The sequence below is a fragment of the Cryptomeria japonica genome, chromosome 4 (assembly GCF_030272615.1).
Source record: "Cryptomeria japonica chromosome 4, Sugi_1.0, whole genome shotgun sequence".
NCBI classification, from domain to species: Eukaryota; Viridiplantae; Streptophyta; class Pinopsida; order Cupressales; family Cupressaceae; genus Cryptomeria; species Cryptomeria japonica.
In genome coordinates, this window is record NC_081408.1 from 494,778,235 (window position 1) to 494,794,411 (window position 16,177).

The 16,177-nt window shown below is 35.8% G+C and overlaps 1 protein-coding gene across 1 annotated transcript in view; it reads left to right on the forward strand.

The window, feature by feature from the left end:
• Positions 1-711: 711 nt before the first annotated feature.
• Positions 712-16,177, forward strand: part of LOC131060375 (uncharacterized) — an 81,169-nt gene continuing 65,703 nt past the window's right edge. The window contains exons 1-3 of the mRNA XM_057993568.2: positions 712-1,067; positions 1,487-1,559; positions 13,458-13,522. Coding sequence (XP_057849551.2) covers positions 951-1,067; positions 1,487-1,559; positions 13,458-13,522 — 255 coding nt within the window. The 5' untranslated portion in view covers positions 712-950. The remainder of the gene's footprint in view (positions 1,068-1,486; positions 1,560-13,457; positions 13,523-16,177) is intronic.

The window sequence follows — 16,177 nt, forward strand, 5'->3', positions numbered from 1 at the left end:
AAAATAAAGTCACAATTAATATTTAAAGACAATGCCTCACATTTAAAACAATGCAGGCCTCCCCATAGAGCCTACATTCTCCTTTGATTGCTATTATAAAATTAAAAAAATTCATACACCATGTTTCAAAATATAGAAACAACTTGCCTCTAATTGCTCTCACAATAGCAAGTTCAATATGTATAATTAGTTGCACACTCTCAAAATTACATACTTTTAACTATTTCTTTCTTTAATAAAAAAATATATTAAAAATTAATAAATTACAATATTTATCTTGGACAATCAATGATCAAGAAAAATAAAAAATTAATGTTTTAATCTCTTTCTCAAAAACATATTTTTTTATCATTATGTAGTAAAATAGTTACAAATTTTGGTTTTCTCATTGACAACATTGTTGTTCAATGCAAACAAATGTCAAAACTTTTAAATAAGAGCTAAAAAAAGAGAGACTCTCTAATTTAACTTCGATTAATGTAAATAACTTTTTATTTAAGAACTATTAAAAAAAAGACACTCTTATTTAACTTTGATTAATATAAAGTAAGTACTTATTGTTTAACTAAATTAAAAAAAAATTCAACAATATTATATATCTAATTAAATTATACAATGATACATGCAAAGATTTATATTTTCATATAATTAATATTAAAATTTATTTATATTTTACCTTTGATTTCCTATCGGCGTATCTTTAACCTTCGCAAGTGCTAATTATGATTGAAGCACTCTATGAGGTATTTTCGCATATCCAGTAATTTGCGTGTTCTCTAAGGAATGCATGGAGTACAAATACGATACACTTTAACGTAGCGAGTGAATTACTAAAAACTCCAAATTACTTCAATAATTTTGGGTCATCCAAAAAAAAAAGGCTTCTGCACTGGTTGATAGGAAAACCATGAGCAATCACCTTAAGCCTGGGTTGAATGACTGAGTGAAAAATGCAGAGACTAAGAGCTTCCGCTCCTTCCTTCCTCAAATCATTCAAATTTCCACAGCTGAATCGCAAAGCTTCCAATACATGGTCTGCAGTTCAGGATACCTATTTCTCTACCAAGGTATTTCATTCATTTATTTACCCGTCTTAGTTCGATCACTGGCTCAATCTCTGTGGCTTTTTTGGATTCCCGGAGCCCTAGAATTCATGAATTGTTCCGAGGGGACAGCACCTACTTTTGAGTATGTTGAAGGGATATATACGTATCTATGAATTAAGCATTGATGGATAAGTAGTAATTCGTGAACTATGTTACAGGGGAAAGTATTAATATATTTGATTTCCAAAGTGATTTGATTCATAGTGCCCTAGAATTTATGAATTATATTCTGAGGGATAATTCTTATGAATTGTTTCCTGAGGAATGGTACCCATTTATGAAATATGTTCTGATGGATTATTTTGAATCGACTTCGGTTCATGGTTGCCCTAGAATTTTTTTATAATGTTCTCTTAGGGATGGTATCCATTTGATTGCAGGACGTATTCGAGAGGCACCGGGTGGTATTCACTGTCGGGACATCCATAGCATCAGTAGCAACTGCATGGGCAGGTACTTGTTTTTGCTATTTTCTTTGTCACGGGGTGCTGAATAATATAATTCCATGCAAAGAGTAATTTAAACAAATTTGAGTAGTTAATATCCATTTTCAAAGTTTTTGTTTTGTTTTGTTTATTACCATATGGTTCTGTTTATCTACAATGGGGTTTATGTATTTTGTTTAGTTCCTAGGACATGCTTCTGGTCTTGTCTATTGACATATCATGCTACACAATGTTGGATGCATAACTAATTGTACACATGAACATGCCTGGTCCTTTGAGGTATGCGCTACCTACGATTGGATGCGACATGAAACTTAAATTTTACAGATGATTATTCACCCTTTGAGATGCCCTACCTAGAATTGGATGGGTAGTACTCAATTATGCACTTGAACATGCCTTTCACTACCTACAAATATTTTTATATATTATTTTAGAAATGTGTTTCAGTTTTGATGGTCATGTGGATCGACATAATTATTATCTATATCAATATCTAGGGTGTTCTTCTAATATTGGTTATCGAGTCATCCATTTCAAGCAATAATTCATATTATTCATTACTTTGACAATCCTAGTTATTAAGATTTTGGATGATATAAACATTCCTTGCCCTACCTAGAATTGGATGGATATTTTACTTCGTTTTTCATGTGGACATGCTTGTCGAGCCATCTCTTGCCTAGAATTGGAGGTGAGATATTTCCCAAGTTTACATGAGCACGCCTTGTTTGTTGAGCTATGCCATGCCTAGAACTAACTGTGGTATATTATTCAATTTTATATGTGAACATGCTTTGTTCATGGAGGTATGGCCTACCCATATTTGGATGTGGTATATTACTCACTTTCATGGGCTCTATCCTTTGAGGTATGCCATACCCATAATTGGATAAGATAGATTATTCAAATTTACAAATGGACATGCTTCATTCATTGAGGTATGGCCAACCCAAAATTGGACGTGATACGGTAATCAATTTATATGTGAACTTTACCTATTGAGGTATGCCCTTACCCAAAATTGGATGCAATATTTAATCAATTTATATGTGAACTTTAGCTATTTAGATGTACCCTTACCCAAAATTGGATACAATATGTCACTCACTATCATTCATATACGTGCCTCATTTATTAAGGTTTGGTCAACCTAGAACTAGATATGATATGTGCATGAATTTTAGACACATACACTCTTCATTTGTTGGGAAATGCTTAACTCAAAATGGCGTTTGGTATTTACTAAGTTTGACTACTTACATGCTTTCTTCAATTAAATATGCCCTACCTAGGATTGAATACCTAAGTTATGGTCCTAGCATAGTTGAACTACTTGCCAAAAACAAAAACTCGCCAAGGCCTGAAAAAAAACTCGGTGAAAACTCAGCGAAAACTCGGCAAAAAACTCGACAATTTTAAAAATTGCTTAAATTTAATTAGAAACAAGCTGAGTCAATGAGGAGATGCATCCAATGAGTACTCTAAAGAAACAAGCTGAGTCTAGATATATTTTCAATTGATTTAAATGCAGATTGGGTACAAAATGGCATCCTCTTGTGGAATGCTGAGGGTTGACAAATTGAAACAAAATGAAATAGCAAATTGTTTTTGTAAAACTAAAAGTAAATATTACATCGAAACATTTTACATCTTACTCTTCCCAGCCCTAGTGAAAACTAGGGGAGAGATAGGACTAGATCCTGGGGAGAGATAGAACTAGAGGATCTAGTCCTAGGAGTCTGATTTGGCTCCTCCACCTCCCCAAAATGAGGTTGAGGGTAGCACCCCTTGCAAGGGTTTGAGGGTGAGAGAGCGAGGGGTAGAGAGATAGGTCTAGATCTTGGGGGAGAGAAGAGAGAGTGAGATAGTGGTAGAGAGAGGGAATAGAGGAAGAGTGATAGGGAGATAGATAGGTCTAAAATTCGGGGTAGATAAAGTGAGTGAGATAGAGAGAGTGAGAGAATGCTGATAGGAGCCTATTGATTACTGAAATTCGACAAGTTTGAAAATTTAAAAGATCTTCTAAAACCTAGAATTTGCATTATAACTCCTAGAGATCTGAAACCACTTTCAAACATCCTGTCGATATATACATGAAATATAACTTAAAAGTATAAGAAACTTAAATATTATATTTCATGTATATATTCTGATGAAGAGAATTACATTGACTTGAAAAAAAAATTGATTATTTTTTGATGTGTTTGAGCCTCTTTTTTTTTTATGCAGCCGAGTTTTTGCCAAAGACTCGCCAAGTTTTTGTGAAAAACTTGTTTTGTGTAAATGGCGTAAATACTCGTTGAGCAAAAAAACTCGCGAGTTTTTCAAAACTTGCCAAGTACTCTGCGAGTATTTCATCTATGGGTCCTAGTATTGGTTTGGGTTCAAGGTTCGGTTTGTAGGTTTGGTCACATATTTGCAGCAGTAATTAAGTTCAAAATACCACACATAGCATCATATATTGTATAATAAATAACACCACAATAAAAATAAAAAAGTATTACTATGTCCATTAGTCAAACTCAAATGTCAGTCTATGTTGGAACATAGAAGTGTTCCAAAGAAATTTTGGGCGGAAGTAGTCTACATTATTGTCTATATTCTGAATCGGTTTCCCACACAGGCCGTGAAGAAGAAGACCCTAGAGGAAGCTTGGTCTAGCAAGAAGCCCAAAATCAGTCACTTGAAAGTTTTTAGTTCTACAACTTATGTTTGGATTCTAGATACTAAGTGCACAAAACTGGATTCCAAGAGCCAAAAACTCATGTTCACAGGATACAGTGAAAACCACAAAGCATATTAGTTGATTGATGTAGACACATATCGTCTCATATTCAGTTGGGATGTTGTTTTTGATGAGGAACGAGGGCCTTTTCAGCTCTCTTCTCCCATTTTGTGCCCCAAGGATCAGCCTCTGAAGGCTAAGGATTTGGGTGTTCATCTTCCCTTGTGTCCACGTGATGGGAGGGATTTAGTCGACTGACTCTGAAGTTGTGGAGTCTCCCAAGCATGTTATTGCACCACCCAACTTTCCTTAGGAAAATGTTGATCTACATCTCGATGAACTTGTTCCAGCCATCCCAGGTCCAGTTGCTCCTTCTAAATCAAATGTTGGTACTTCTACTCTCCGGCCTAAATGGTGGGCCAAGACCATAGGTGATCTTGATGATGATGAGCTCATTGAGGGTAGATCGTCTAGAAACAAGAGCAAGCAACCGAATACTGTAAATTTTGCTCTTATGGCCAATATTCACAGTGTTTATGAGCCTCAAACATATACAGAGGCTACAGGTATACTTTAGTGGGAACAAGCTATGGAAGCTAAACACCATAGTCTTCTGAAGAACAACACTTGGGTCTTGTTTGATCTTCCACTAGGGAAGAAGCCCATTGGCTGCAAATGGGTGTATACAATAAAGTAAAAGGCTGATGGAACCCTTGATAAGTACAAGGCTCGACTAGTTGCTAGAGGATTCTCACAAAAAGAGGGCATTGACTATGAGGAGAGGTTTGCTCTCATAGCCAAAATGAGTACCATTCATCTTGTCCTTGCCATTTCAGCCTAGTTTGGATGGAAAGTCCATCAAATGGACGTCAAGAGTGCATTCCTCAATGGTGAGTTGCAGGAAGAAGTCTATATGATGCAACCTCTTGGTTTCAAGGTTGCTGGTAAAGAACACCAGGTATGTTGACTGGTGAAAGCACTTTATGGCCTAAAACAAGCGGATCGGGCTTGGTACATAAAAATTGATAAGTATCTCGGTGATCAAGGCTTTGAGAGGAGACCTTCCAATTCCAATTTGTATGTCAAAACTACTGGTGGTTATATTCTTCTACTTGTCTTCTATGTTGATGATCTTATTATTATTGGTAGTTCAACACTTTTGATTGAGCAGATCAAACAAAGTTTGTGCTAGTCCTTTGACATGACAGACTTGGGACTTCTGCATTACTGCTTTAGGTGTTGAGTTTTGGCAGACAGATGGCAGTATCTTTATCTCTCAATTGAAGTATGCCAGGAGTTTGCAAGATAAGTTTCGAATGCACGATTGTAAACCTGCATCCACACCCATGGAGAAAGGGCTGAAGTTGTCAGCCAAATCGGACTCACCTGTGGTGAATGAATTAGCGTTCAGGCAACTAGTGGGAAGTCTCATCTATCTCACCGCCACTAGCCTTGACCTCATGTTGTGAGCTACATCTCTCGCTTCATGATAGCCCCTAAAGCTGAACGTTGGGTTGCAATGAAGCATCTGTTGAGATATGCGGACACTTCTGACTTTGGCATTCTGTATGGCTAAAGCAAAGATCCTAGACTCATTGGTTTCACAGACTTAGATTGGGCAGGTTATGTTGATGATAGGAAGTCTACATTTGGGTATGTCTTTAGTCTAGGCATTGGTGTTGTCACATGGACCGACAAGAAATAATAGGCGGTAGCTCTTTCTTTGATCGAAGCAGAATATCGGGGAACTGTTAAAGTAGCTTGTGAGGTAGTTTGGCTTCAAAGGATGCTTTCCTGACATGCAAATGTCTCAAGCAGATACTTCACCCTTGTTCTATGACAATCAAGGGGTGCTCAGACTTGCCAAAAATCCAGTCTTCCATGAGCGGACCAAGCATGTTGAGCTTCATTGTCATTTCATTCGCAAGCTTGTAGAAGATGGATTGATACAATTGCAGTATGTTCCAACTAAGGATCAGAGTGCAAACATCCTCACCAAGTCTCTGAGCCCGAACAAGTTTGTAAAATTTAGGGGGCAACTTGGTGTCGTTGACAAATTGACCATTAAGGGAGGGTATTAGAATAATATTTGTATATCTTATTATTAATTGTCAATATTGTATTTTTAGTGTAATCTTTTAGCTAGATTAGATTCTTTCTAATTCCGTCCTTTGTAAACAATTGTTTATTTTGGAAACGTCTTTGTAATTGCTATATGTACATCTTCATTCATTGAATAAAATAATGCAATTACCATTGTAACATGGTGGTCAAGTCATAACATTGTTGTGGTGGCCACTAGGGTTCAAACCCTTGCTGGGGCATTGTGCTCGCAAGCTATGGGCCTTTTTTGGGCCGTTATGCTCACAGGTGTGAACAAATTGTTTTGTTGAATTGGGAACCAAGGCCCCCCGATGTGGTCCTGGTAGTAAAAGTGGGAAGAGATCCTTTGTAAGTGGTCTCAAGCTAAAAACCCAATTTCTCTCAGCAAAAAAAACAGTAGTCAACATTGGTATTTGAGTGTTATTCTCTTGCTTTTGTGCATAATCCATTTGAGTGTTATTGTCTTACTTTTGTGTATAATCAACATCAATGTTCAAGCATTATTCTCCTACTTTTGCAATGCAACAAATGACATTAGGTTTCAAGTTCTAGAAAGAAATTATAATTGTCATTAAAAAACCAAGTAGGCAAACGAGATTGAAAAGTGCATTCAATGACATTGATTGTCAAATAAGTGCCTAAATTATTTTTGACTGAACATCATGTTCCAAAGATTGTTTGCTTATATGAGACAGCTGTTGGAGCATGACAAGGGTGTCCTTTTACCAACACTTTTTTCTATTTTGGAGTGTTAGTATTATAGGTACCACACTTCCAAGTTCTAATCTCTTCAACACAATCATTAAATTTTAGTGTTCTTTATGGTTTCGAGTTTGGTGCCCCATAATCAAGTTTTTTGATTTAGCATATATTGAGAGGGTACAAGTTATCTTGCTTCAAAACATGATTGACCATGAAAGGACGCTTCCTTATGCTTTGTGAAAAATGAATATATGTACCAGCCTCTAGCTTGAGATTGTTTTTAGCTTTCCTTAATTGTTTTAGCCATAGATTGATATCCACATTTAGCCTATTGTTCTATGAAAAAGGTTGACTCCCATGTCTCCTAGGGGCGTGACAATTTTGGTATTCTTGGACTGGTTTCCTTCTTAAGTCAACTCATATATTTATAGACTGATTTGACTAAAATACTCCATGGATGCCACTCCCTACCTTCTCCCCACTAAGGGTGAGATCAAAGGAGCTTTTAATGAGGACATATATTAAGGTAGCTTGGACCTCTTCCTTGCAACCTCTCAAGCCCAAGATAGGATATCTATTACAAATGTTTCTTGTAGATTGCTAACAGAACTATCCTCCATCCTTGCTATCTCCAACATGATTGGTCACATGTCCATATGATTCTTCTTGGCTAGTCGAGTGTATCTTTCCTCCAAGTAGTTAGACATACCACCATTGGTCAAGGCGCTCTAGGAAATGGAGATAATATCAAAAGGTTCCATTGTAACCCAATTTTTTTAACCTTGACTAAAAAAGCTTTTCTGTTTATCTTCAGCAGGGTCACTTTTAGAGATTAGGGTTTATGGGGCTTCTAGGATTACTAGGTTGATTACCACATTTCTTTGTATTCCAGCCATTGGGATCATCAAGTGTTGTTTTTAATATAACAGTTTCACACATAGGTGGTCATGTAAGTGAATGACATCCTTCTTCATGAGGTCCCTAGATGTGGTGCATTAGCTGATCTCCATCATAGAGAGTCAATGGTACGCTTACAAATTTTTATCTTGTTTTCCAGAAGTTTGGTGATTATGGATTTTAAGAGGTTCTAAAGAGAATACCTTATTTTATTTAGAACTGATCTCTCAGACCCCTTAGCTAAGGTAATTCTCCTATTTACATCATTTGACCCTTATTGGTTCCCTCATGGTGTTTGACGATGAAGTTGTTGGTCCTTCATTTGCTCTAGACTTCATTACCAAGTGAAACCGCTTTTAATTAGGGGGCCTTCCTTTCTCATTGTTAATTATTTTTGTAGCATATATGGCATTATCTTTTCCAGCTTCTCTTGGGTTTCCTCATATTCTGCTCACTTAATCTAGTTTGGGTCTTTCATTGTTCTAGAGATGATTTACTTCTTCACCTCTTGGGAGCTATTTTAATACAACTATTTGCTGCTATAGCTTCTTGCATTCACAAGTCACATTGACCCACTTTGGTCACTTGTTGGCATTAGTGACGAGTCCCACTGACCTGATTTGGTTGTTTGTGGGCATCAATATATCTTGTTCTTTCTTTCTTCATTCTGTCCTTTCTTATCTTTTAGGGAGGTTTATTTCATTTCTACATATTTCAGTTTTTTCTTTTAACTAAGTATTGTTTGGCTATGCTTTAGTATTCATAATGTGGATCATTTTGAATACACTGCATTAATCTATCAGTTGGTATCTTTCTCAATGTACATATGACAAATACATATTTGTAAATAATTGATTTAATCTTCTAGACTTGCCAATCTACAGAGCCTCTATTGTATATTCATGAATCACAAAGGAATATGCTAAAGGTGCACTAGAAAATGAAATGATAGTTGATTGATCTATTTAACAAAAGAGAGGAATACTCCTTATATAGAATATTACAAGAGGATCTTTCCATAATGGAAATGATCGAAAACGGAAACAAGGAAACATTCTAAAAAGAAACTAAATGTCGAAGATGACCATTATAGCAATATTACAATATTACTTTAATACCCTCCCTTAATGGTCATTCTACTAACGACCCTATAGAACATTTGACATAATCTGCAGGTCATTTGGCCACAAATACATAGAAGGCTAACTCCTCTTCAAAACGCTCTGCAACATGAGCTTGCTGCTGAGACCCTCCCTAGTTGGACTTCTGATCAGCCAACCGCTCTGTATAAAACTTCAGATGACCAAAAAATGAAAACCATCCTTCCAACATGATGTTGGGCAACGAAGCCACCCCTACCTCTATCTAGGGACATGGAAACTGAGATTGGCTTCTCAAAAAACTTCGATTTTGGTTGATAAAAATTGGCAAAAATATTGAAACCTGTCAAAAAAAGCTGCTACAAGATAGCACCATGATTTTGTGAAAAAATCGTCAAACCCTTGATGTGATGCTAAAATCACACTCGATTTTGTTAGAAAATCAGCAAAATCCTTCATTTTGTGGAAAAAATGAAAAAAAACCCACAAACTCAAAAATCTAAAGAAAAAGAACCCACAATTTTGTAGGAAAAAATTGTGCAAAAAACATTAAACCCATGATCTTGGAAATTTGGATGCTCAGAAAAGTTTAGAAATCATGCCACAACAAAAGAAGACCACAATATTTAGGAAAAAATCATGGAAAATCCCACCATGATTTTTGGGAAAAAATCATGCAAAACCCTCCATGATATTTTTTTAGAAAAAAAAAACAGAAAACACACCATGATATTTTTGGAATAAAGCAAAAAATCCACCTTGATTTTTTTTGGAAACCCACTAGAGACATCGTGGGTAGAAGACTAGAGCTGTTGTGTAGAGAATAGGGTCGAAAAAACACAAAAAAGTAATAACGGAAAAAAGCTTTGCATGGCAATAGACTTCGCATGAGCAAAAAAAACCCTCAAACTCGTTGCAAAAGAATAAAGACAAGTCCACGTCACGGGGTGATAAACCCACATGTTTCTTCAACAAAAAAAAACCCACGTCATGCGATCCGGAGAGAGAGAGGGCCTTGAAGAAAAAAGACGCGATTTCTAGGGCAAAAGAAATGCCGCAATTTTGCAAATAAGCGAATTGCATTTTTCACCTTAGACCTGTTGTTTTTCACCTTAAAACGCCCACAAAAACACTTAAAGGAAACCTCCGTGATTTCTCCAGCTTGAAGAAGCCCATGATTTTTATTAATAAATCATTTTAAAAAATTCTGCAAAAAAAACTTTGAGGCAAATGACAAACTTTTGTTGAACAAAAAATCTGCCAAAATTTTCTTATGAAAACCTTCAAAAACCTTGGTCTGAGAAAACCACGATGTCAAAAAACTTTTGGAAATAATGTGATAACCCTATCCAGATGTGTAAATTATATACAATTATTGAATACTTTCAGTTAATTGCATAAATTGTATACATGAATTCGTATCTAAATTTATTATTTATTCTATTGAATTAAACTTGACACAATTTATGTTACATATGTATGAATATCATGCTGTTGGTATATTACATACACCTCTATTAACTATTGGTTGATTATGACTAAATTAAGTTAATCACATAATGAATTGATTAATATCGGGTATATATTAAATTGGATTGATCATAAATATTAGACGATTCATTATCATCGCTGTTTATACATAAAGTTGCTAATGTAATTTACTCCCACCGATTACATTAATAACTAATCACCGATAGAAGACACCTCTACATAAAGATGCGTTTCTTATTAGAGTCACGACTTATGAAGAAGTCGTTGGAATTAATATATCTTACGGTGCGTCTTCCTTGGAAGGGGGTTAGGACTGATTAGGAGACTGTTATGTCTGAGGGAAAACATATATCTACAGTTCGATTCATCTAAGTATTGAAGATTCGGGAGGTCGATAGATTAATAACAATAAGGTTAGAAATCAGATAAAAACACCCAAGGAAATGTAGACACGAGAATCTCTGCAGGAATAATCAGAGATTGATATTCAGGGATTATTAATCTCAGCAATCTGCTGAAACACTTCAGTCATACACCCGTAGAGGTACTGTGAAAGGAAGACACAGAACAGAAGTCAGACTTGGCAAACTTATTAACTGGTATGTGAAGAATACCTTCTCAACTTTAAACAGCACTATGAACAGACTATTTGTATAATCAAATATATATATAAATATGCACCAACTTTATTATTATCGGTTCTGAGGAGAAGAGCAGGGGTGTGATTAGGGAAAGGCCTGTGTAAATCCAGCCAACGGGCTGTCCCAAGAAAGTGTAGGGATCAGTGACCCTGAGCACCTTGCGGGCAGGGCCCAAGAAAGGCTTAAGGGCTTGGATCTGACAACTTGAGGGAAGCCATTGAGTTTGGTGTCAAAGCAACCTGTCTTCAACCTGTATCTTCTCTCAGACTGGAGTGATAATAAGACTGGCATGTTTCTAATGATTTATTAGTTTACAAATAATTGGCATTTTGTATTACCACTTGAATTAAGTTAATATATTACTTTCAAATATTCAATTCATGTACAATGAACATAGTAATAGTGATGTCTAAATTGGTTAAACTTACTTGGGGACATTACAATTGGTATCATAGCTTCTATCCTGCCATCCCGTGGACAGTAGTTAATGCAAACTAACCAAAGGGCCCAAAGGGCATTGGAAAGAGAAAGGAGGTTAGTAACAGAATCTAACTCAGAATGAAACAATACAATGGCAGAACTAACCGGTGAGGAAATGAGGTCATTCATGGAAATAACAACCAAAACACTAATGGAACAAAATGAAAGAGCCCAAGTCCTCATGGAAACCTTGAATAACATGAATGCTTCAATTAATGATCTTAGACCACACCCTAGTGGAAGGGACATTAATACAAATCAGTTCGAAAATAATAGTAGGTCATCCACACGCAGGAGGAACAACCCATCCTTCCTACCAAAAAGAAATACATTTGAGGGAGGAAGAGGGAAATAACCAGCCTCCTAGCAGCACAGAAGAACTAGCAGAGGCTTACTCAAAACTAAATCCAGAAATAAGGAGAACTATATCTTTTAGGGACTATTGTGAAGCAAAGAGACTAGAAGCCCCTAGGAGAGAAAGGGAACAACCTAATAAGGACTTGAAACACAAGGTAAATAAGGTCACAATACCAAATTTTGACGGGTCTGGCAAAATCACCATCCATGGATGGTTGCAGAAGTTAAACACATTGTTAAACCTCAATCCTATGATAGAAGAAGATGCAATCCAATTTGCCATCCTGCACTTGGAGGATGCAGCCCACGACTGGTGGTATCATGATGTTCGTACCTAAGGATATGAAAACATAACCTCCTATGAAGAATTCTCACGTCTATATTTCCTTGGGTGTTTTTATCTGATTTCTAACCTTATTGTTATTAATCTATCGACCTCCCGAGTCTTCAATACTTAGATGAATTGAACTGTAGATATATGTTTTCCCTCAGACATAACAGTCTCCTAATCCGTCCTAAACCCCTTCCAAGGAAGACGCACCATAAGATATATTAATTCCAACGACTTCTTCATAAGTCGTGACTCTAATAAGAAACACATCTTTATGTAGAGGCATCTTCTATCAGTGATTAGTTATTAATGTAATCGGTGGGAGTAAATTACATTAGCAACTCTATGTATAAACAGCGATGATAATGAATCGTCTAAGGTTTATGATCAATCCAATTTAATATATACCCGATATTAATCAATTCATTATGTGATTAACTTAATGTAGTCATAATCAACCAATAGTCAATAGAGGTGTATGTAATATACCAATAGCATGATATTCATACATATGTAACATATATTGTGACAAGTTTAATTCAATAGAATAAATAATAAATTTAGATACGAATTCATGTATACAAATTTATGCAATTAACTGAAAGTATTCAATTATTGTATATAATTTACACATCTGGATAGGGTTATCAGAAATGAATTCCACATAATAAAACCACAAACCATGAATATTATTAAAAATTCGTCAAAAAAATCTTTCTCCACTTTGATACCATGAAATGATAATTGATTGATCTATTAAACAAAGGAGAGGAATACTCCTTATATAGAATATTACAAGAGGATCTTTCCGTAATGGAAACGATTGAATACGGAAACAAGAAAGGAAATATTTTAAAAAGAAACTAGACGACTAAGATGACCATTATAACAATATTACCTAATAGAAAACTGTCATCAAGCAATATGCTTAATTGATTTTTCTGGATGTGGTATGGGTAAAGGCTCAAAACTTATTTAATTGTTTTCCTTATTGTTTTTCAATATATCCAATAGTTGGTAGACTTATATCCTCTTACTCGCACATTTCTTTGACTACAAGTAACTTTTGTTGCAGGGTATTCCTTAAGATATCTTCATCAGTCAAAGGTTGAAGAGCGTCTCAACTCAATTGAGCAAGCGGTAGGTCTCTACTGCATCTTGCTTTGAGTGCCACTCAGCCATTTGTATCAAACTTGCAAAGAAACATAGCTTATAGTTTATCTTCCTTTTGGATTGTTTGACAGCACATTGATGTGATGGTTGGACTAGGTTATCACACATGCAGGAAAAATTCTGATTGTATTTCTATGTTTTGAATATTTTCAGATGCATTGATAGATCATCCAAAAATGCAAAAAATTTGGGTTATAGGCATGGTATTAGAATATGTATCCACTTGCCTATATTGACAAACACAACTAGAAAATCTTGTTTACCAATTTTCAGACTTTGTTTGTAATTGGATATTGTTGCGGGTGTTTTTCTTCATTGCCGAGTCTTAAACTGACTACCTATGTCATGATTCTAGGTAGATAAATAATATTGCTTATTATCTTGGAAATTTTGAAATAGTGGCATTTAAGATTTTCTTTAAGTGAACATGATTTTATCTGGAATCTAGAGAAATGAGCTAAACATTTGATTGCATATTAAAAGGTTGCTTAATTTTGGTTGACTAGTGCTTGACATGAGAGGGAATCATTTTTCATCTAAATCTCATTAAAGTAATTAGTCCTATGATGTTTGTCATGGAAAGATTCTACTCTGTGAATTGATTTCGCGCATTGTGATGCTAAGCAAAACACTTATAAAATGCTCTTAGGACATCTCTCGTAGAAAAGCATGTTTCCATAAGTTGACTTATCCCATTGTTATGCTGAGCAAAACACTTATGAAATGCTCTTTGGTCATCTGTCATAGAAAAGTAGAAAAGCATGCTAATGTTCTTAGTAATTGACTACCATAACCAAGACCCTACATTTTTTAAATGGCTGAGACTCGTATTATTAGATAATAATAGTTTATCTTATTAATGGTCAATATTGTATATTTAGTCTTATTAGATTGTTTATAATTCTAGTTCCTGTGAACGATTGTTTCATTAAGTAAACATCGTCTCTTGTAAATGCTATATGTACTCTTGTTCTTTTTATAAATAACAACACATTTTTTACCAAATCTTCATGGTATCATAGTAGGTTAAAAGGAAATTTTATAATTCCAAATAACCCTTTTTTTGGTAAAAGTTTTAAAAAACCCGACAAGGGTTTTTCTGTTCGTTTTTGAGCTTGTGTTTTACTTCGAGCGTTTTCGTTCAAGGCAAAATCATAGGCTTATTGGAGGATTTTTGAGTTTTTCTTTCAACCCGTTTTTTGTTTGCAATCTCGGCGCCATTGTTTTCCATTTGTACGCACAACCTTAGTTCATGTTTTCCCTTCTGCTTCAAGGGCTTTCTGCCTATGAGAGAAGGTTTCATGCGCGACTCTTTTCTTGATGGGTCTAGCAGACTAAGTTCGTGGCCATTTTTTCTCTATTCGAAGTTGCGTTTCAGTGTAGGGTTTCACAGTGACAGCGATGAACGAGCCATATTTTTTTGTTCCCGTTTTTTTTTTTTAAAAAAAATCCGTGGGTTTCTTTTGCGTTTGTCTCCTCATGCCACGATTTCTCGATTTGTGACTTGTTTTTTTCGTGGCCTTGATTGGATTTCACAATAGGATTTTCATCTCACGATTGGTTTTTTCTTCTGCCCGCGTTTTTTCAGATTGCGACTCAACTTCAACCCTTGGCTTTGCCCTCAATTCCAGCTAGGGTTTTGACCCATTTTTATGGTTTTGTTGCATTTCGACCTAGGGTTATTTTTGTGGCTAGGGTTTTGTAAAAACCCTCTGTTATAATCAGCCGTTTTTTATTTTGTGCATCAAATCTTTTTGGGTCTTCATTAAATTATTTTGGGCTTTCAAAAATTCATACATTGGGATTCATGATAGTCATTTTCTGCCTTGGATTTTGTGCCTGCATCTGCCTTAGCTTTTTGTGCATTGGGATTTGTGTCTCAGGTTTCATTCACTCAAAATTTTAATCAGATTATCACCTCTTATGTTTACCTCGTTTTTCGTGCCTCGAAAAGCATACAAGATGGCGTCATTATGAAGGCAGTTAGAGGTTCAATGACAGAAATTACAACACCTGGAAGCAGCGAATGATGACTATCTTTGAATATCACCGCCTTGATGCACTCATTTTGGGTAAGGAAACTCATCCAACAACTGGACAAGACTAGTTTAAATTTGATGACTGCAATTGGGAAGTCGTGATGTTGATAAAACTCTTTGTTATTGATGATCAACTGCCTCAAGTGTCATCCGGCAAGACAACTGTAGAGATCTGGACTCATCTAAAAGATCTGCATGAAACATCAGACACGAGTGGTGCGTTCTTTCTAAAGAACCAGTTGTTCTCCATCACGATGAATGAGAGAATGTCCTTACAAGAACATTTGACAAAGATTAAGGACATCCGTGATCAGCTAGAGGCGATTGGACGAAAGAGGAGGAAGAAGACATGGTAGTCAGCACTTTGAAAAGTCTACTGAAGTCTTATGAGCACTTTATCGAAACGCTCAACATTACTGTTGTGACCATTTCACACATCGCCTCATCAAAATGGGGGACCCCCCCCCTTTTTTTTAGATTTCTAGTTGCTTAGGCTTGCCCCTCTCTCTGCTTTTCAGGATGAAATGAGTGAGTTTAAGGTTTGCATTCCATGTTAGATAATTAAGGGTCTAGTTAAGAAGTT